This window comes from Lissotriton helveticus, chromosome 10 (genome assembly GCF_964261635.1).
Source record: "Lissotriton helveticus chromosome 10, aLisHel1.1, whole genome shotgun sequence".
NCBI classification, from domain to species: Eukaryota; Metazoa; Chordata; class Amphibia; order Caudata; family Salamandridae; genus Lissotriton; species Lissotriton helveticus.
In genome coordinates, this window is record NC_136071.1 from 106,321,496 (window position 1) to 106,344,359 (window position 22,864).

Sequence of the window (22,864 nt, forward strand, 5' to 3'; positions counted from 1 at the left end):
TATTATCGGGATTTGATAATGTGACTTTTTAGCTTTTTTTCTTTTTTATCGTTTAGACCCTTAGAATTTTGTCACCAAATCTTGGACTACCAATTGCTAACCTTCCTATGGTTAATGAACTCAAGTAATTTGTTGCAAATTATGTGCAGATAGATAAACAGATAATAGACACAGAAATAGTCAAGCAAAAATGCACACAATTAGGAAATCGATGTAATAGGTAAAAAAACGAATTTTCGTTATTTTTAATTTCCTTTTCCTTCAGTATGGCTATTGTCCATTCATAAGTTTTGTAGAAGCTGAAACTTTGAGCACGCAGCTCCCAAAGCCAGCTGCACATATAAATTCAGGTTACATGCAGAAATTCTTTGATTTATGAGTGCAATGAATTTAAAAATGAGAACTTACACACCTAAATCCATTCAAAGTCAAAGTCAAAATACACTTTATTCGATTTTTGTTAAAATCACAAAAGACAAGAAAAATACATACATTAAAAACATTTTAAAAATACCCACAATTCATTTTGTTTTTACCCAGTGTCCGTCAAAAAGTCACTTAATTAATCACCATAATATATAAAATGAATTTACAATTAATATATTGGTTTTTAGTTTAAAACAGTACAGTTCTAGGGATATTTTTGTTTCTTCCTCTGTATGCGGCTGTTAGAAAACTTGCTACATAAAAAGTGACGTGTGCATCCGGTAATCTTTGAAGATAAAACAAGGCTGGTCTCACTTGTATAAAGCCAAGAATTTTCAGGAGGGGGGTTAGATATTTTCTTCTCTCCGTGTTATAAAATGCACAAAAAAACAGAAAATGGAGAGTGTCCTGGTTAGAAAACTGGTCACACTCGCAGGGTGGTGCATGCTCCGGTTTACCCCACGTAGGGAAGGTGCCTAGTGAATAGTGGATCAGATTCATTCTAAATCTGGTTAACAGAAATCTGTGCAAGGGTTTAGAAACATATTGCAGGTATGGTTCCATCGAGGGGGAAGAGGACAAAACCAAGTGTGCTCTTACTAGTGGTTTGTTAGCTTCGGACTCTTCTCTCTCTGAGCGTGTCCTCCCCTGGAATTCCTTCTTAATCCATGCAATATCCGCTTTCCTAATTATTGACGGTGTTGTGTATAGGTCAGGTCTCCCGAGGGCAGTGAATGATGCCTTTATATATCTCAGCCAGGATATTTTCATTGCCCCCTCCCTTGCAATCACATCTTTAAGAATTGTGTGGTTTAAGGACAACTCAGTATTTAACCAGGTATTGGCCCAAAAAAGTAAAGGGGCCATTTTCAGTCCATCTATGATATAAGGTAGGCCAACTTCTTCATGTATGGAGTAGGTAGGTGTGGAGTTTGGAACCGACAAGATTCTTCTAATAAGCTTGTTCTCTACCCTCTGTATACTGTCCAGGTTGGTATAACCCCACAGTGCTGCGCCATATGAAGCTATAGAAATACATTTACTTTTGTAAACTTTTAACACAGCTTCCATTGGTTTAGCCCCTAGTCTTTTAGTAAAATCCATCAGGGCTGCTGTGGACCGGGCTAAAGAAATATGCTTGGCCTTTATTTGCGGAACCCAGGAGCCCTTCTCGTCAAACAGGACCCCTAAGTAAGGAAAAACCGGGACCCTGGAGAGAACCTCGCCATTACAGAAGAAGGTTTTTGTGTGTGATCTGTTTTTCTGCGGACCCACGATCATTGTGTGCGATTTGATCACGTTGATTTTTAAGTCTAATTTAGCCATAAAGGAACCAAAAAGCTCCAAAAGGGTCTGTAGACCAATGCCCGTGCGGGCGATGAGAACAGCATCATCCGCATATAGGAGAGCCGGAATCTGCTTCCCACCTACCCGCGGGACATCAGCGTTGCCTGCTAATAAGGACTTCCCTAGATCATTAATATAAATGGTAAATAAAAGTGGGGCCAAAATGCAGCCTTGGCGAACACCCTTATTTGACCTAAAGCTGTCAGAGCATCGCCCTTCCCTGGTTACCCGGACTTTTGCAGTAAGTCCTTGATGCAAACTTGCTATAAGGGCCACCAAGGAATCCTCGATGCCAAGCTCACGCAGTATAGCCCAGAGCTTAGCCCTATTAACCAAGTCGAAGGCCGAGGAGAGATCCATAAAGGCTAAATATAGTGAGCCCTCCCCGGCCACCGTGTACTTAGATATTAGGAGATGTAAATTTGAACATTGCTCTAAGGTTCCCCGTTTTTCCCTAAAGCCATATTGAATCTCTGCGAGGCCCCCACAAAGCTCCAGGCTTGTTCTCAATTTAGTCAATAGTACTCTGCCCAGGATCTTAAAGGCAGAGTCTATTAAAGAAATTGGGCGGTAGCATCCCGGATTCTCCCTATCTCCTTTTTTGAAGATGGGTACTATGACAGATGTATTCCAAGTTTCTGGAAAACATCCATCATTTGCAGCCCTAAAAACATTTGTGAGGACTTTAGACCAGGTGGTTGGGGCGTATATAAAAAAGTCTACCGGGACTCCGTCTGGGCCAGGAGCCTTATTCTTCGTGGAGTCCATTATAGCTTTATATACCTCCTCCTCGTTGAATTCTACTGCCGCTAGCCCCCTGGTCAGTCCTATATCGTTTCCATTCACAGAGTCATTACCGCCATATATGTTTTTAAAATGATCAACCCATTTCTCATCACTGATAATGCAGTCGGAGATTGTATTAGTCTCCCCAGAGAAGAATTGGTTATTTATAATGTCCCAGAATCTCTTACTATTACGTAGTATATCCACGTCAAGCAAGTCATTCCAGGCATTTTGTTTAATTGTGTTTTTCCTGTTTTTGATAGCCAATTTATACTCCCGTCTTAATTTGGAGATTAAGATTTTATCCCTCGGCTTTGTTTTAAGTGCATTTTTCAGGTCTTTATGGGCTTTAGAACAATTTCTATCAAACCATTTATGAGGCTTGGGTGGCCGATTGGATTTGGGAACTGTGAGTTCTTCAGCTGTTTGTGAGCAAATAAGGTTAAAAGCTGAAACAATCTCTTTGTTAGTGGCATTTTGGTCTAGACAAATACACATGGGTTCCTCTATCTTTGGGCACAGGGAAGCCATAAAGGTTTCCTGGACCACCTTACCCCACTTAAGCCGTCTGCCCTGGTCGCTGGGCACCGTCGATGTGCAAGCCCTAGGAAGACCCAGGTGTTTGCTCCATAAGTCACTCCAGTGAACCTGTGCAGAAACTGGATTGTGGTCACTATGTGGGGAGGCAGTTACCTCATATATCCCCATCTTAGAGGTTAAACCCTGAGAAACAAAAATGAAATCTAACACAGACCCACTTTCAGACCCTTTGTAAGTGGGCAAAGATTCGTCACTACCAGTGCTGAGGGGTTCAAACATATTAAGGCTAGCAAGGAAAAATTCAAGCGCTTCCCCCGCTTTGGTGTGAACGAAGTGCAGATTGCCATTTTCAGTCTGACCCTCCAGGTTGCCTAAGTTACATTTTAAAACACATTTTTGAATGTTGAAGTCACCTAAAATTATGAAATCGAAATTAGTGCAAGATTTATGACTGTAATCGTTAAGAACCTTTTCCAAGTGATCCACATGGGCTGTGTCTGTTTGTCTAACCCAAGAATTATAAAAATTTGAGACCACTAGGACCCGCCCTGGTGCGATAGTCCACTCTACCATTAAAATATTTGGGGAGCCAGACTCTAGTTGTTTAAACGTCCCTGCCAGTTTAAGTGAAAAGAGGAGAACTAGTCCTCCCTTAGCTCTTCCTGCACTACTTGGAGTTGCAGGTATAGTAAAACTTGTAAACCCATCCAACCAGAAAGTTGGTGAGGTGTCCCATGTTTCTTGGAGGGCAATTACGTGGTTACTGGCTATGAAGTCTATCCATGTGGGATCTAGTCTTTTAGCTCTAGTGCCCGCCACGTTCCAGCTAAGGAACCGACATGGAGTGAGTTCCACCTCCCCTAATGAAGCTAAAGGCGGTGTCTGGGTATATGTTAGTTGTTTATTAACTGCAAGCATAGGATCCTCCACCCTAACTATTTGGGGTTGCAGGGCCGAGTGTCTTTGCCCCTCTGATGTTTCTGCTTGGGCGCCCTTTTCTGTAATCCCCTTAGAGGCCTTATCTGTTTGTCAATCCACCCCCTCTAGGCCATTTAGACAGTTAAACCGATTGTAAATTGGGAGAAATGGTGCCAGTCTACCCAAAAGTGGCCAGGGATGAGAAGCCTGGCGATGCCCACTTCTTCCGACTCTCTCCCATCTATCATGATTTGGGGGTGGGTGGTGTGGGCCTGGGGTAATGGGGAAGAAGAAAGACACACGGAGGGTATGGATAGTAGATTCCCTTGATATATTTTCCCCTTGACATATATGCGACACCGTACCCTTGTCCCTGAAACTCACCAAAACACAGTCCCCAGTGATGGATTTCTGAGTTCTCCCCACCCATGGGACTCTTCTTACCATTATAATCTCATTGTTAAGGTGTCTCGGGAGGGGTCTATTTCTGTTTAACCACTTAATAACCCTAGTTTTTAGGGCACAAAAATCCTCTACTTCTCCTTCATCAAGTGGCGGGACCCCTGCCATAACTACTGTAAGGTCGTTAGTCTCGGGGGGTAGGTTAGGGCGACGGGGTCTTGCAGGGGGCTTTTTTTGGTGGTCCGGAATGTTATTGTCTATCGTATGTGCCTGAGGTACTAATGCAAGGGGGGGGTTAGACGTGTTAGCATGAGTTAAGTTGGTAGCTACAGAATTTGGTTGTAGGGGTTTTTGGAGGGCTACCCCATTTACAGCCTGAGGTGGAATTGGCGCTGGGTTGGCTACCCTATGTTTTGACCCTTGCGAGGCTACAGGGGTGGTGGTGGATGCTGAATCGCTTTCCTGTCGACCTCTGCGGGTTTTCAGACTTCCCAATGTGGCCTCCAATATGGTTAATCTGATCTCGATCTTTTTTACGCTTTCGCTGATCGGGAGTAACAGTGATCTTAAGAGAAATTCCAAATTTCCCAGCGGCACAACAGAGAGGGGGACATTAACACTACTAATTCCTACATCTTTACTCAAGGCAGGAACTATAACTTCCTGCACATTAGATTTAGGGTGTGACTCTGCCAGTGGTTTTACAGTGGATACAGAATGTTTTAGGGATTTACCAAAGTCTAGGTGTAGATTTTTGGGTTTACCACCACCCTGCGCTCCCTTTGCCCTTCTCCTGCGTTTTTTTGGGGGGGGTCCCGGGATTACTTGTGTAGTGACTACTTTCAAATTGGGATGCCTATCTTTATGGGCTACGGGCGGTTGTGAGGTTAAAACAATAGTCCCCCTAACGGGACTGGAGCTAATAGGTAGAGCTGTGCTCGTAATTTCAGCTGGGGAGGTGTTCATACCCTCCCTTAACAGGAGTGGAACATCCTCAATTCGAGTTAACTCCTCCCTTGATGTAATAGATTGTTCTCCCATGGGGGTGTTTTTCAGGTTGTCCACTGATCGTCTCCGTTCCGCCCTTAACCTTGACAAATTTCCCTCTTTGTCCGCCTCCCCCACAGCCCGTGCAAAATACTTTTCAAGAGTCCCGCTTTTCACTCCACCCGGCTTCTGAGGGGTACTCTCCCTTGTCGGTGAGGGCATAATTAAGCTCCGGGAGGGTCAGTCAGTTATGCCTCCCAGGCGGGTGCAACAAAATAATAAATCCTGAAAATACCTGTACAATATGAAAAACCAAGAAAGTGGGCCCAGCCCGGCCTACTCCGGCCGGTGACGGCCTTGGACGGTCCCGCCCTTGTCCCGGGCTTCTCCCGGGCGCTTCCCGCGCGCTCCCGCGCAGCGGGGGTCCGGCACTCCTTTTAACACTGCAGCTATGTGATAGGCGGAGGGGCGTGGCCAGCGGGGAGAGCAGCCCAGGTGTTGCTAGTTGGGCGCGCAGGGGCTCCTGGTCGCTGGAGTCCCCTGCTTAGCTCGCAGCCCCGCTGGTTCTCTTGCCTACCCCCGCAGTCCTCCTCACTGGCTCCTCGAGGTGATCCCACGGCAAACGACGCGCTGCGGGAAGCGAGTCGAAGGGTCAACAGCAGGTCCGCTGGGCAGCCGATGCAGCACGCTCCTCCCTCGGCAGCAAGGTACGGTAGAAATCCATTCATTACCTATGTATAATACTTACTTTGAATTGTGTTACACTTGGGTAAATCTTATTCCATGGATGGACAGTGGAAATTCCCTGAAAGGTTTGTGTAGAATCACAACCTCAAGAGCTTATGAGTACTCACCTTTCCAACCAACCCTACCCTGAATGCCATCAGAGAGTTACTAATTTCAATGGCTGTCATGGGCTAGGTACACTCCAACATTGGTAGGGATACAGGAAGATATGTTTTGGCACAGGGGAGAAGGTTTCTTAGTGGAGAAAAAAGAATGTATAATGCTACAGATGTGATTGCATTTCTCACTTCCACAAGTATGGGAACCAGTAACTATCACAGGTTTTCAGGAGAAATCTTTGCAATTATTTGCGCAATTATGCATCCATTCAAGGGTGTAAACTAGAAGGTGCAGATGTACAAATATTTTTGTGGAATTGACTGTGAAAATGTTTTTTGTGCCAAAGTGATCTGGTTATTCTATCTGTGATATTGCTGGTAATTCATTTCTTGCAGTAACATCGACCGTGAATTTGGTGAAGATGAACGTGAAGCAATGGAACTTGCTGGTGGGGATGATAGTGACGACGATGAGGATGACTCTTCATCACACCGCCTTTGGGTCGACCGATTTACACCAAGACATTACACAGATCTCCTAAGTGATGACGTAAGCAGTCCCTTAATTTCCGTCCGCCACTTGCACCTAATCGAAACTCGTCAAATTTAAGATGTTCTCAAAGATCAGAATACTCTAGTTAATTGTGCATGACCTTATATAGATTTAAAGTCCAACTTAAATACCTGGTTGTCTGTACATGATTGAACCTCCAACCTAGAAAAGTTGTATGCGTGTGGGCACTGGTTAATGAGAACTGAGGATTTCATCCGTGTGTGTTCAAGACTTTCTAAATTAAAGATTAATTAGATGTGTTTATGTACAGTGAGTCCGAGTAGTGATTAATTTGCACATTCATTGGTCATAATGAAAATGTGCCAGTATGCTGCCATTGAACCTGTCATGAGTAACTGTCTCCATGGTTGAAAGTCCACGCACCAGAGCACACATGAGTTGAAAAGACATTTGACACATCCCTGTACTTGAGCCTGCACATTTAGTAATTTTTTTTATTGTAATAAATGTAATGGAACAGTGGTAGGCAGAAGAATTTGCTGTGTTCCAACCAATTCCTACACTCATTAGGCTTTGCCCCTTTATGCTGCTACAGGATGGCTCTCCTTCAGCTGGAGAAAGACCTACTGCTGCTGCTGTCCCTATACCCAAGTCAGGATCACTGCTGGTGCTGCTCAATCTCTCTGTAGCTTTCAACATCAGATTCTATGCCAGTCCTCCAGAGTGTCTTGTTTAACATGGGAAACTTGTCTGGTATACAGGTGTTCATCTGCAATGTGGTTAGGTGAAGGATTATGCCGTCTTCATCTGCTTTTTTTTTTCTTCATAACCAAGTTTTTTTCGTTTATATAGCAGCACAGTCCAACATTACAGGCAGAAAAAGTGGAGCATTCAGAGTCATGACAGTACAAAATCAATCTGTTCATGAGGACAAATCATAGTAGGACCACCAATTCACCCATCTTCGGGATTGTGCGCCCCATACAGTTGGGCGCAGAGCCCAATAAACTCCATCAAGTGAAGTTCAAAGCGGTAGGCAGGGTCCTCCCAGCCTCGAGTAAACCAGTTGTTGGCGGCCACCAATTGAGCTGCCAGATAGTACACATAGATATCCGACATCCCCATGACCTCTGTCAGGGTGATTTCCGTGCCAAGCTGAATGGCACTCTGTGGCGTTTCCCAGCCCAAATGAAGGTGTTGAGTTTGGAAGTCCGAGATCGGAACCATCCCATGATATTGGAAATGGGAAATTCGCAAGGACATATAGATACCGGGGGAGGCGCATCATCTTGAAGAGTGCAGTACTCCCCATGGGATTGAGTGGGAGGCTGTTCCAGCGGTGCAGGTCTCTATCAAGGGTGTGATGAACCATGGCATGCCCTGCATACAGGGAATAGGCACAGGGAACAAACGGAGAGCAAGAACAGATGGAAGAGAGAAGGAATAGTGGATGTTAACAGCATGGAATGATCACCTACAGAGCACTGCATGATCTCCTTCTTTTGAATGATATTAGATCCTAGAAACAGTGTTTGAACTTTGTTGGTGGTCCTACATTAACTTTTCTTTAGGCCATCCTATATTCCATCCCTTAATCCTAGCACCCTTAGAGGAATTTTGTAATAATTCTTGAAACCCTCTTTTAAGTATGCGCATTCACCAGACAAAATGTCACCAGAATCTCCCATGGGTCCACTGCCAGGCAACACCTACCCGCCATCCAGTCATATATTATGGTGTCTCTTTGCCTCAAATTGAATTTCATGGCACATGAACCATTTCATCATTAGCTAAAACACCAATCCGGCAGCAGGGTTCACTGAAGTTCCGCTTGTTTTGAAACCAGGATGTTTAATCCTCACCTATTAACCCAGTTCTCAAGGGCAGTTTTTCTACCAACTTAATATATTTTCATGGTCTACTCCTTTCACTTGACTTTTTTAAACATTGCACCCTTCTTCACAAATACATTGTTATGCTCCCCCTTTTCTCACGGTTGAGCCCAGTAAGAACATTTGATTTGGAACAGTGGTGCTGAAATGTACTGAGTGAATTTTCTACTCAGTGCAGTTGCATGTTGATATGCAACTTTATTCTGACCATACACTCCGCCTTATTTGCTATAAGAAATTTACTTTAATAATATATTGAAACGTGATATTTCTGATTCTAACATATTATCACAGGTAGTGTGATTTTGCAAAAATACTCACTTGCATGCAACAGAATGGGTGGTCAAATAAAGTGTATAAACAGTATTACTTTTGTGGAATTGTGCGATCAAAAAAATTTGTACTGACAGTTGCTTTGGAAAAATATTTCCTCAGATTACCCAGAAGGTATGTGTGTGTTTATCTAATGTTAGTGTATGCTTATTATGGTCTGTGTATCTTTGGGTAGGGGTGATTGGTGCATATGCGTAGTTTGATATCACAGGAAAGGGCCAGTATGTTTGCGATATAATCTGCCTAGTCCTCTTTAAAGATTTTGTGTCGCCTACCTTTTGTTTTGAACTTGTGGCCCTGTGAACGCAGCTTGCGCTGCACTGTTCTTCTTGCAGTACACAAACCGCTGCCTGCTGAAGTGGCTCAAGCTCTGGGACACAGTAGTGTTTGGCAGGGAGAAAACAGCGAAGAAAACCAAGCCAGCCACAGACACCCGACAATCCTTTAAAGACCAGAAGAAGGACCAGAGGCCGCAAACCAAGTTTAAGACGAAAGCCGAGATTGTGGAAGAGATCCTGGAGGCCGAGCTGGATCAGCACAAAAGGCCCAAGAACAAGGTGAGGTCTGGCTGCCAGAGGAGGCTGGAAGATCAGAAGGATGCCAGAGGCTTTCCACAGTTGCTTTTTAAGTGATGGGCTGGGATACTTCTTGACATTGTTTCTTTACCTCTACCGCACTGTCTTTTTTAGGCATTTATATTGCACCATAGACTCCTACTGTCACATTCTTGCTTACTCTCTTTATCATTGTCTTGCCTGCCTGAACAGATTTGGTAACTGATGCTCACTGTAACAAAGCTTACCCAGTTGTTGAGATTTTGGGTGCTCATTGTGCTCAACCCCACACCTTTCACCAGCTCTTAAACTCACACCTAAAATGCCTCAGAGATGTTCACGGCACAATATGTGAAACAAATAATCATGGAGTGTTTATTCGTTAACACAATGTCATCTTCATGGCAGATTTTGCCACCTGATCAGCGGCAGATTTGCCTTTGAGGAGACCTTTCTCTTTGTGGTTCGCCAGTGTGTGGAAGCTGTCCATGGAGGGCTACTACCCAAGCCTAAAACTAATGAACTTTTATCATCTTTCCCCATCAGTCTTTGTAAAAATGTGTTTACCAGAATTTGAAATTGGGCACAATCAAAGTAGGACCTAATTTGTCAGCTTTCAGTATGTCCAAAAGGCATGCGATCAATTCTCCAATTTGCGTATTTAGTCACGTAAGGATATTTCATCTATTTATTTATTTATAAAGTTTTATGTAGCGCGAACAAGATCCTGAAGCATTTCCCTAGTCTCTGCTATAGCAAGATATCCCCATTCTGGGTGTGGTGTGGATGTAGCTAATACAGGTCAAGTGTGCCCTGGCCATGTGAGTGGACCTAAACCATACTGCTTTTACTGTATGTGGTTGTTTCTTGTTAAACAGTCTTCTCTGATTCTCTATCCATTGCTCCCAACGACTAAACAGCACTACTCACAATATGGGCTGATCCTTTGCATCTGCTTAGTGCTCACCAAACCCCAGCATGAGACTAGGACTACTCTCCAACCTTCTGTGGCGAATCATAAAATACATCTGGACATATCCGGTTAAGACTATGTGTTCAGCCTCTCTCTAGGACCCTGGGACTTAGGGGCCCATAGGGTTGATTCCTGCATTTAGTTGCCATGATGTTCTAAATTCACATTTTAGGGATGTGAGGGGGCGGGAAGGGGGGAGGAGGCACATCCATGTAGATCTTGTGAGCCTAAAGAGAAATAATTTGTTGGTACTCTCTTCAGAGAAAAGGAAGACTGCCGGGTGTATTGCTACAGCATCTTATGCCCATTCAGATATTGTGTTTTAGGAGCTGGACAACACTGTCAAAATAACCCTTATCCAAAGGGAGGAGTATTGTGTATAGATATAGACCCCCCCCCCACCCCCAGCCCTTAGAAGCAGTAGGCCCTTGAAGTGTCTAGTATTTCACAACATACTGTTATTTATTATACCGTACATCCTGTGTAGCAGAATGATGGTAATTATTATTGTACACAGAAGTCATAATATAAAGCAAAATAAATATTAGGAAAACCTCAAGCATATTTCATCACACATTCGCTTTTCGAATAGTCTAGGCCCTACTGAATATCTGCATATGTATTTGTAATCTTAATATTGTTATAGCGGCTAAATAGCTATTCAAGCTTCCTAATGTCTTGTATGCCAAGCCGCAAAGGTATTCAGCATAAAATATAAAGCCATTGCTTTTGCAGTCGGATATCAGCACTTCTGCATGTCCCATTAGCAATCATTCCCTTTGACTGCTCTTCTCACATCCCTTTATATTTCCCCTCCAAATATTCTCTCTAGAGTGGGCAAAGTGAGCTCCTGCATTTTCTTTTACCATTGCTCCGCAACGCTATCATTGACTCTGTTAAAAAAGCTCAAACAAGACAGGCAAATGTAACCATTTCTGTTTCTTTCGAAGGCTGAGTTTGTGTTATGTTATATGTGTATTTATTACGCGCACAACTACTCCTGAGTATCCTGGCGCGGAGCAAAACCACAAAGAAATCAAGAGAAAAACAGCATAACATGACATTTTTAGTAAGCTTTATTAAAAAGGTGAGTTTTGAGGAGCTTTTTAAAGCTGCTAAGATCTCTGGTATCCCTGAGGGTGAATGGGAGGGAGTTCCAGAGGGTAGCCGCTTTGACCGAAAAAGATTGGCCGCCCAATCTGGTTCGCCGGAAGCGAGGGATTACCAACCGGCGTTGAGAAGCCGACCTGAGGTGTCGACTAGGGACATGGAAAATCACTCTTTTCCTGAGATAGGCGGGGCCAGTATCATGTAAGGCTCGGTGCGTGAGAACCAGAGCCTTAAATTGAACTCTTTGGGCCACCGGCAACCAGTGGAGTGTGGCCATTTGTTGTCTTATGCTACTGTGTCTGGAGATGCCTAGCAGAAGTCTCGCGCCCGCATTTTGGATGAGCTGCAACTTGTTAACCAAAAAGGAGGGTGAGCCCAGATAAAGAGCGTTGGCATAATCCAGGCGGGACAGTATGAGGGCTCTAGCGACCGTTTCTTTGGCCGACTGGGGCAGTAGAGGGAAGAATCTGCCCAAAGATTTAAGGGTCCCAAAGCAGGCACCCGTCAGTCTTTTAATCTGCTCTGAGAACCTCAAATCTTCATTGAACCAAATGCCTAGATTCTTGGCTGGGCCACCTTCAGAGAGGGGACGGGGGAAATCAGGAGGCCAAACTAGTTCAATGAATTGGTTTGGAAATTGGCCATATAGTAGGATCTCCGATTTTCCCTCGTTGCATTTAAGTTTGGCACAGGCCAGCCAGGTAAATACGTCCGCCAGGCATTTTTGTGCTGCAGCCGTTTCTAGCGTCGAGCTACCCCAGGTGAACAGGAGCTGGGTGTCATCGGCGTAAGCCATGATTTTTGCACCCAGCTCCTCGGCCAGGTAGATCAGCGGGGTCATATAAATGTTGAAAAGAAGTGGGCTCAATGTTGAGCCCTGTGGGACCCCGGTCTGAACAAGCCTGGCCGAAGAGGAGTACGGGAGCATCCAGACTTGCTGCTAACGGGAGTCCAGGACAGACTCCAGCCAAGACCACACAGCCCTGGTGAGGCCGATATCAGTAAGGCGGGCCAAGAGGAGTTGGTGAGGAACCGTATCAAAGGCGGCAGAGAGGTCCAATAAAATTAGCGCCGCTCTGCCACCCTTGTGCAAGGCAGGATGGCTGTGTAGCTCTAATCACTGCACAAAGTCCTACAGTTTCCAGACAGTGGAATGTTTTCAGTTCTGTTTTGTTAGTGCAATTGAAGTCAACTTACAGTCGTGAGAATTATGTCTGAAAGTAATATAACGATCACACACACTTAGAATTATCATTGAGAATATTAGTTTTCTAGGCAACACTCTCCAAAGAGTTTGTCCGTCCATGTTGGCGTACAATCAAGTCTGGCTTGTAAGTAACAGGAATGTTTTTGGGAAAAAAACAAGTCGCGCATGCCATCCTCACAAAGTGTGTCAGTTTGTTTTCTTCACTTTTATTCTTTGGAGTGCCCTGTAGCACATTTATTAAGAACAGTGACTACATTTGAGAGTTCTGCACTTGAGGGTGCTTGGAAGTTCTGCCATTTTAGAAAATGTCCAAAGGCTCTGCAGTAAATGTTCTGATGTTTGCAATATTGCCAGTTCTGTAGGTGACTAAGAATAACTTTTCTTTTCTATATTTGGTGATTGGTGTGCTGGTGATAGATGGCGCTGCTCTGTGGTCCACCTGGCCTCGGGAAGACTACGTTAGCACATGTAATCGCAAAGCATGCAGGCTACAATGTGGTGGAAATGAATGCCAGGTAAGTCCACTGCTTCTCTCATGGGACACTATCAAGGAACTGGTCAGCAACATATTTGCATCCTAAAGGCCAATACAACGCCCTGTACACATGAAAGAAATGTCTTAATCCTTCCATGTGTTAAGGGAATTATGCATTTCCTAAATAATTAAAAAGTTTACATACGCATTATTTTAAATAATAAGAGAGTGCCGATGCGTATGTTTGATTGAGTATCGTAGATGGTCAGCACAATAAAAGAGCTCAGATTAGGATCCCTTGCTGGAAGGGGCAAACTTCCAAGTGCATGTTTATATTTATTGTTAAAATTAATGGTTTACTTAAAACAGACACGTTTTTACTATTTTTGGACATTAGAATTATTTGTGGATCTAGAACTCACATTTGTAGTGCTTATAGTTCAAAAGAATGTTTGCCATTTTAGTGCTATGATCGTATGCTGAGTTCAGTTCATTTATAAGCTGTGGATCTAAATTGAGCTTCCATCCCTTTATTAATGTTACTGCCATGGATAAAAATAGGCTCTTCGCCTTTATATAATTAGGTGTCTTGAAAATTGCTTGATTGATGTCAATATTTATTAATTTCGTAAAGGAACTTGCGAACCAAATATGATAACAGGGGACCTGAACAGCCAATCTGAACTTTTGGACAAGTATATGGGACACTTCTCAAGGATGATGTATCCTTGAGAGTCCCAGAACCATTAATAGGGAAAAGGGTGCAAGACTGCCAGGCCAGCCAGATGAATCGCCTTTAAAAAAAATTTAAAAAAAGATTTGTTATTAAAAAAGTAGAGCAGCAGTAAATATGCGAGTAAATACTTAGGATATCCGTACGTATATATCAGATTGAATATCACCAATGGTACAAGTTTATATTAGCATACCAAAATACTAACAGCAAATCCGTAAGGTATACATATATAGATCATTAATTCTAAAATACCTGCTCTTAGGTGTCTCATAATCGCTTTTGAACTTTTGTCCCCCTAAGCTTTCAAAATCACTGCTTCCATCTCAAATAAATGACAGAAAGGTGTCCGTCCACCAGTTCTTTATGGAGCCTGCTATACAGATACCCTGTTCTTCTCTAGAACATGATAAAGCAGGAATAAGTCTTTTTAAATTGCGATGGAACAGGAATGAGACTATTTGTAGACCACATTGGAGTAGGAACAAACCTCTTTAGCTTACGATGACAAGTGAGTCCTTTTAATTCATGATAGAGCAGGAATGAGTCTTTTCAACGCAACACACAAAGAAACAGGATCGAACTAGAGCAAGGATGGCTCTCCTTTAGATTACCACATAAATAAGAACAAGTACCCTTAGAATTGTAGGTATTCTGGTGGACGATTTTGTTAGGCAGAGCAATAGTTTAGGCAGAGTACTCGCTCCTGTCCCTCGGGCTGAGTGGTCGCTCCCCAGTGTCCCCTCGTGACACTCGGTATCGTTGTGCTGCTTTTCCTCATAAGAACTGCCTAATTATAATTGCCTGCTGTGTGCCTGCTTGCCGATTAGACTTATTTGCACTTTCAGTTATTTTATCTGCTGCTTTGACTGTTTGTGCGCGTTTTTCCCTAGCGCTCCGCTGTGCTTCCCCCTCCGCCTCCATTTTGTTGTTGTTGTGATCCCTGGAGCCCGCCTCCCAGCTGAGCCGCCCTCCCACTGACCACATCAGCGCTCCAGTACCTGATAGCGCCGTGACTCGCTCCTGTCCCTCGGGCTGAGTGGTCGCTCCCCAGTGTCCCCTCGTGACACTCGGTATCGTTGTGCTGCTTTTCCTCATAAGAACTGCCTAATTATAATTGCCTGCTGTGTGCCTGCTTGCCGATTAGACTTATTTGCACTTTCAGTTATTTTATCTGCTGCTTTGACTGTTTGTGCGCGTTTTTCCCTAGCGCTCCGCTGTGCTCCCCCCTCCGCCTCCATTTTGTTGTTGTTGTGATCCCTGGAGCCCGCCCCGCCTCCCAGCTGAGCCGCCCTCCCACTGACCACATCAGCGCTCCAGTACCTGATAGCGCCGTGACTCGCTCCTGTCCCTCGGGCTGAGTGGTCGCTCCCCAGTGTCCCCTCGTGACACTCGGTATCGTTGTGCTGCTTTTCCTCATAAGAACTGCCTAATTATAATTGCCTGCTGTGTGCCTGCTTGCCGATTAGACTTATTTGCACTTTCAGTTATTTTATCTGCTGCTTTGACTGTTTGTGCGCGTTTTTCCCTAGCGCTCCGCTGTGCTCCCCCCTCCGCCTCCATTTTGTTGTTGTTGTGATCCCTGGAGCCCGCCCCGCCTCCCAGCTGAGCCGCCCTCGCCCCTCCCCCTCCACTATCCATATATGACAGTTCTTCCCGCGCGCAGCGTTCACGCGCAGCGATCGCGCCCCAGTCGCGCCGAAGGTGCGCCAAAGGTAAGCCCGTCTACGCCCGTCCGTGCCTGGACCACGCCCAGCGCCAGACCCCCTGCCCCTCACGCTGCCCAGCCCTCCCGCATTACCTACGATGCCGCCATCCTCCTAGCCCTTAACCCCGGTCGCGCTCCCAACTGCGTCCAAGCCGCTCCTGGACACACCCATGGACCTTTCTCTTGCTACGCCTGCAAATTCTGCGGCACCGACAACATCTCCGCTACGACCACACCACAGATTCCCGACCCCAACCACCTACAATGCATCCTTCTCAACACCCGATCGGTCCACAGGCACGCCATTGACCTATGGAATCTACTAGACACCATCTCTCCAGACGTCGCCTTCCTAACAGAAACATGGATGAACGCTTCCTCCGCCCCAGACATCACCATTGCCATCCCTGAAGATTATAAGATCACACGCAAGGACCGTACCGGCCACACAGGAGGAGGAATCGCTATCGTCCATAAAAAATCAATCCACATCTCTACCAGCTCGGACGTCAACCTCGCCAACTCTGAACACCTTCACTTCCAGATCCACATCGACCCCAAGACCACACTCAGAGGCACCCTCCTCTACAGACCACCAGGACCCCGCGCAAAATTCAGTGAAGACATCACGGACTTCATCACTCCACACGCGCTCCCCTCCAAAGATTACATCCTTCTGGGAGACCTCAACTTTCACCTTGAAAAGCACAACGACCGCAACACCACCACCCTCCTGGACAACCTCGCCAACCTCGGACTTAAACAACTGGTCACTTCCCCCACCCACATCGCAGGTCACACACTCGACCCCATCTTCACCTCCAGCAATCATGTCTCCTTCAGCCACACTACGGATCTCCTCTGGACTGACCACAGCTGCGTTCACTTCACCTACAACAAGCCGAAACCCACCAACCACCTCCAACCAACTCTGCAAAGAAACTGGAACAAAATCACCATCGACCAGATCTCCTCATCGCTCCTTCTAAACACCCCAGCCCACTCTTCTAACCCAGACCAAGCCGCCGCCAACCTCACCCTATGGCTATCCAACACCGCCGACATCCTAGCACCACTGAAAAAACGTCAAAGCAAACCTGGCAACAAGAAGGCCTCATGGTTCAACGAGGATCTTAAGAAGTCCAAGAAACTCTGCCGCTCCCTTGAGAAGGCCTGGAAAAAAGACCCAACCCCTAGCACCAAGGACGCCTTCAAAAACGCCACCCGCACACACCACCAACTAATCCGAAAGGCCAAGAAAACAGCATTCAAGGATCGACTAGACAACAACGCCCACAACAGCAAGGAACTTTTCAACATCGTCAAGGAATTTACCAACCCCTCGGCCAACTCCAACGACATCACCCCCTCTCAAACACTCTGTGACTCCCTGGCTTTATTCTTCCACAACAAAATTGCAGACATCCACAACAGCTTCGACAACCAACCCGGAGATCAACCCACCCAACCATATGCTGAACATTCTCCCCCCTTGAACACCCTTAACGACTGGAACCCAATCTCCACTGAGGACACCATCCGCCTGATGAACTCCATCCACTCAGGATCCCCCACAGACCCATGTCCTCACCACATCTTCAACAAAGCAGACTCCGTCATAGCACCGCACCTCCGAGACGTCATCAACTGCTCCTTCAACTCCGCCACCTTCCCGGAAAGCTGGAAACACGCTGAACTCACCGCCCTTCTGAAAAAACCCACAGCGGACCCCACCGAACTCAAAAATTACCGCCCCATATCGCTCCTTCCTTTCCCGGCCAAAGTCATCGAGAAAGCTGTCAACAACCAACTCGCCGCTTTCCTCGAAGCCAACAAATCCCTCGACTCCTCACAATCTGGCTTCCGAGCAAAACACAGCACTGAGACCGCCCTCATCGCAGCAACAGACGACATCCGAACTCTACTGGACAATGGAGACACAGTCGCCCTCATCCTCCTCGACCTCTCTGCAGCCTTCGACACAGTCTGCCACAGCACCCTTTTACAACGCCTCAGAAACATCGGAATACAAGGAAAAGCACTTGAATGGATCACCTCGTTTCTCACCGGAAGAACCCAGAAAGTCCGCCTTCCACCATTCAAGTCCGAGGCCACTGAAGTCATCTGTGGCGTACCACAAGGATCCTCACTCAGTCCCACCCTCTTCAACGTATACATGAGCCCCCTTGCGGCCATCGCTCGCCAACACAATCTCAACATCATCTCCTACGCGGATGACACTCAACTGATCCTTTCTCTCACCAATGACCCCAGCACCGCCAAAACCAACCTTCACGAAGGAATGAAAGAAATTGCCGAATGGATGAAACACAGCCGTCTGAAACTGAACTCAGATAAAACAGAAGTCCTCATCTTAGGTACATCCCCCTCTGCATGGGACGACTCTTGGTGGCCGGAAGCCCTCGGAAAAGCACCCATCCCGACAGACCACGCACGGAACCTAGGCGTTATCCTGGATTCTTCACTCTCAATGAACAGACAAGTCAGCGCCGTATCCTCATCCTGCTTCAACATTCTTCGCATGCTCAAAAAAACATTTTGCTGGATCCCCACCGAAACAAGAAAAACAGTCACCCATGCTCTGGTCACGAGCCGACTGGACTACGGAAACACCCTCTACGCAGGTACTACCGCAAAAATCCAGAAGAAACTCCAACGAATCCAAAACGCCTCAGCCAGGATCATATTAGACATCCCGCGTAACGAACACATCTCTGGCCACCTGAAAGACCTCCACTGGCTACCCGTCAATAAGAGGATCACTTTCCGACTGCTAACCCACGCACACAAATCACTCTACGACATCGGACCAGAATGCCTCAACTCACGACTGTCCTTCTACACCCCCCCCGCCAACTACGTTCTTCCAACCAAGCCCTCGCCACTGTACCCCGCATCAACAAGACCACCATGGGAGGAAGATCGTTCTCATACCTGGCAGCTAAAACATGGAACTCACTCCCCACTTACCTTCGCCTTACCCAGAACCACCTAGCATTCAGAAAGCAACTTAAAACGTGGATATTTGACAAGTAATCCTCCTCCCCTCCCTAAGCGCCTTGAGACCCTCTGGGTATGTAGTGCGCTATATAAATTATTTGACTTGACTTGACTTGACTAGTTTCCTAAGCATGAAGCTAGTAACTGGTGATTTCAAGTCTTGACTTCAGTTTTATGATTATTTCTGCTCCTGCGTTTTCTTTCTCTCTGTCCTCAATCCTGCATCACCTTTTCCTGATCAAGTTCACAACTTTCATAAAATATATCAACACCTCTTTTAACTTAGCACCATCGTAAGTTCAACCATCAACGTTGCTAGTTCGCTCTAGTTTACAAAGTAATTCCTTTTTTCTCCCAGTTTTCGATTTGTATCCCATACCGCACCATCACTTTGTACTGGCTTTCAAATACTTCCCATCCTTATGATTAAATTAATGAAAACCACATTCTCCATATATGTATAGAGGCATCATAGCTTGGGTGTATTTCACTACATCAGCAGCAACTACAACCACACCATACCACTGCATAGACACAAATGGCCTTACATATATTTTTGACCATATTGAAAGTGCTATTATGCCCTATGAAAAACATTATATTGCCAGTTATTGCATTTCATCACACAACCTAGACTAGTTCTAACTATTGAAAGAGTACTCCTTAACTCTAACCATAAGAAAAATCTCCTGTAAATCCAATGAACCTCCATTCAAAATGCTAAAAATACTTCATTTTCCAAAAACTGATCACACATACTAGAAACGCCTTCATTATACACCATATTTGTTAATAGTACTGGAAAAGAAAAACCTTAATGTTATGACATAAATTGTTATGTTATGTTATGCTACTTGTAAAGCTCAGCGTAGACCTAGAGGTGTCTTGGTGCTGATTATATAAGCAGCGATGGGCAGAAGAGAGAACCTACTAATTGAAGAGCCACATTTTCAAAAGTCTCCTGAACTGGGTAATGGAGGGAGCTGACCTAAGATCCAGTGGAAGAAGATTCCAAGATGAGGCTGCTCTGACCAGAAAGCTACTACCACTCCATTTAGATTTTTTTAATCTGATGGGGTTTATTCTGAAGGAGCCTTCTGATCTCAGGTTTCTTTTTGGAATGTACCAAGATAATGCTTTCTTCAGAAAGGAAGGTCCTGAATCGTGGAGGGCCTTGTATTTCAGACATTGTTAATATTTTCAGCTTGTAGCCAAAGCATTTTGCTTTGCACGTAAATGAAAGTTAGTTTACACTACCACTTATTTTCGTCGTTTGAAAACTAGAAGCAAAATGTGTATGTAAAACTGTCATTGTATTATGCAAATGTTGGAGTACAATACAAGTGGCAATGTAAAAGTGACAGTATAACTGTGAGCATATATTGGAGGTGCGCGTAACAATAGCATTTTTCTACTGATTTATTTGTGGCATAGAGCTTTAAATGTTTAAGGAAGATCTTTGAAGGATGAACAATGAAGGATGACAGGACGTTTGACACTACTGCTGATCCCAATAGCATCAACTCGTAATACATTTATCATTGTTTCTAGAAACAAAATGCACTTTTATCGAACTGAAGTGGAGTGCGGGATGGAACTTGTAAATCCAATATCAAATCCAAATTAATTTTACATGACCAACGAATACATTTATACAGGCAGTTTTTTTCCTTTTTAGTGATGATCGTAGCCCGGATGTGTTCAAAACCAGAATTGAAGCTGCCACCCAAATGAAGTCTGTGCTGGGATTAAACGAGAAACCTAACTGCCTGATCATCGATGAAATAGACGGAGCTCAGGCTGTGAGTAAATAATATTGTCTGCAAATGCTTTACTTGATCTTCATACTGTGCTTACAGGGATTACATAGTTTTGCTCCTAAATGTTTTCCCATAAGGTTAATCCCTATCATTTGCATATTGCTAGTGAACATTTCTCTTTTTTATATTGGAATCTCTACATTTTGCAAGCTTGGCAAAAAGGTTCAGCAGCACACTATACCTGGAAGAATTAGAAGAGAGACCCAGGTTTGTCCAGACTCCTAATTGTACACATCACACGCATTCGTAAAACCAGATGCGACAGTCAAGCTTATTCCTACACCACTCCTAAAGCATGGAACAACCTACTGCTACATATAAGAGCCTCCTCCCCACTTCCTGAATGCCGCAAGAAGCTGAAAACCTGGCTATTCAAGTAGTCCCTCTAGATTCCAGTTTGGCTGGACTCCCACCTGCTCAGCGTTAGGATACCCTCCTGTGTGATAGTGCGCTCTACAAATCTGCATAACAAGAGTAATGAGGAATGTACTGAAAAACTGTGAGAACTACATCTATGATTGAAACAGGGCAAATAATAAAACTTGGTCAAATATTCAGAAGTAAAATCTCAGCCTGTAAGCTGTTCTAGAAGGTTTTAAAATGCATCCAGGCTTAATCATCAAACATCATCTGCAAATCTGACATTTGAAAATTTTTTGGGACACAATAAAGGTGGTTTTCACTTGACCTCATCTTCAATCAACATTCTGAATACAGCTGGGCACTTCCCCTCAGCAGCTTCGCAGGAACTCGTCCTCTCCAGTAATCATGCAAGCCCCCTTAGAGTGGAGCCCTTGGTTCTTGTAACCTCCCTCCTTGTCTTAGATTTCCCCTGGTATGTTTACTTATTTGATTTTATTGATAGTATTTGTCTATAAATTGCCCCAAGCCTATATGGCAGTGTTCCACTTTTGACTGGCTGGAGTTATAGGTCGAGACATTGCAAATGCATATGAGATGGCCTTGGTATTGAGAGTGGAAACAAACAATTACATTGACTATTGCTACACTGGGAGGGTTTAAGGTATTCCAGAATAGAAAGGCGCACTACCTAGTAACCGCACGGTATCGTGTTGTAGAGTGTCAGACTCCAGGCAAGGAGGCGGGCGGTAATCCCTCGTAACCGCTCAGAGGTGGATTACACATCCACACTAATTTGTACAAAATCAACAAAAGCCCCTGCTCTAGGAAAGTATCATACAGGCTCGGTGAGTCCTGGTTATGGTGCAGTAGTGTATTGCGCACATCAATAGTGTTTCAGAGTCAACAGAAAGAAAGTTCAATGAGGTAGAATCCTTGTTATGGAAAACAAATTTATTGTTCCTCTTGTTCTGGCCAACACGTGTTTCATCGCAGGGAAACAGACTGCGAATCTTCAGGGCCTTTTGAGAGAAAAGTCGGAAGTAGTGATGTGGCAACGAGTATTGTTAATGCGCTAGGAAGCGTAGTCAGGTGGTTCCTTAATAAGGTTATAGGAAAACCATGGCCGGGAGGAGAAGAGATTAAAGCTGTTACGCTCGAAATCGGGTAATCAGGCGGGTACACCTGAAAAGATTCGTTCCCCCTCCTGTGGTTCCCGGACCGTTTTCGAACAACGGCACCGGGAACCACAGGAGGGGGAACGAATCTTTTCAGGTGTACCCGCCTGATTACCCGATTTCGAGCGTAACAGCTTTAATCTCTTCTCCTCCCGGCCATGGTTTTCCTATAACCTTATTAAGGAACCACCTGACTACGCTTCCTAGCGCATTAACAATACTCGTTGCCACATCACTACTTCCGACTTTTCTCTCAAAAGGCCCTGAAGATTCGCAGTCTGTTTCCCTGCGATGAAACACGTGTTGGCCAGAACAAGAGGAACAATAAATTTGTTTTCCATAACAAGGATTCTACCTCATTGAACTTTCTTTCTGTTGACTCTGAAACACTATTGATGTGCGCAATACACTACTGCACCATAACCAGGACTCACCGAGCCTGTATGATACTTTCCTAGAGCAGGGGCTTTTGTTGATTTTAAACAATTACATTGACTTGGCGGGACATCAGTAATTCAGGCAAAGCATCAGTTTATATATTACAGAGTGGTTAGGTGAGTGGGATGTGGGGGAATTATAGGATTTGGGGTAGATGAAGAAAAGAAGCATTTCAGGTGCAATATCGGGCTGATTTCAGGTACAGGGCGAGGTGATTCTGTAAGGTGGTAATGCAGGAGGAAGCGCTTGTTTACACTACCTCGCTTCCTTATCCAGGGCCATGATTGTTGTGGTGCA

At 44.9% G+C, this 22,864-nt stretch overlaps 1 protein-coding gene across 1 annotated transcript in view; it reads left to right on the forward strand.

The window, feature by feature from the left end:
• Positions 1-22,864, forward strand: part of CHTF18 (chromosome transmission fidelity factor 18) — a 428,817-nt gene that overhangs the window by 124,087 nt on the left and 281,866 nt on the right. The window contains exons 7-10 of the mRNA XM_078664893.1: positions 6,648-6,801; positions 9,326-9,547; positions 13,252-13,349; positions 20,450-20,573. Coding sequence (XP_078521019.1) covers positions 6,648-6,801; positions 9,326-9,547; positions 13,252-13,349; positions 20,450-20,573 — 598 coding nt within the window. The remainder of the gene's footprint in view (positions 1-6,647; positions 6,802-9,325; positions 9,548-13,251; positions 13,350-20,449; positions 20,574-22,864) is intronic.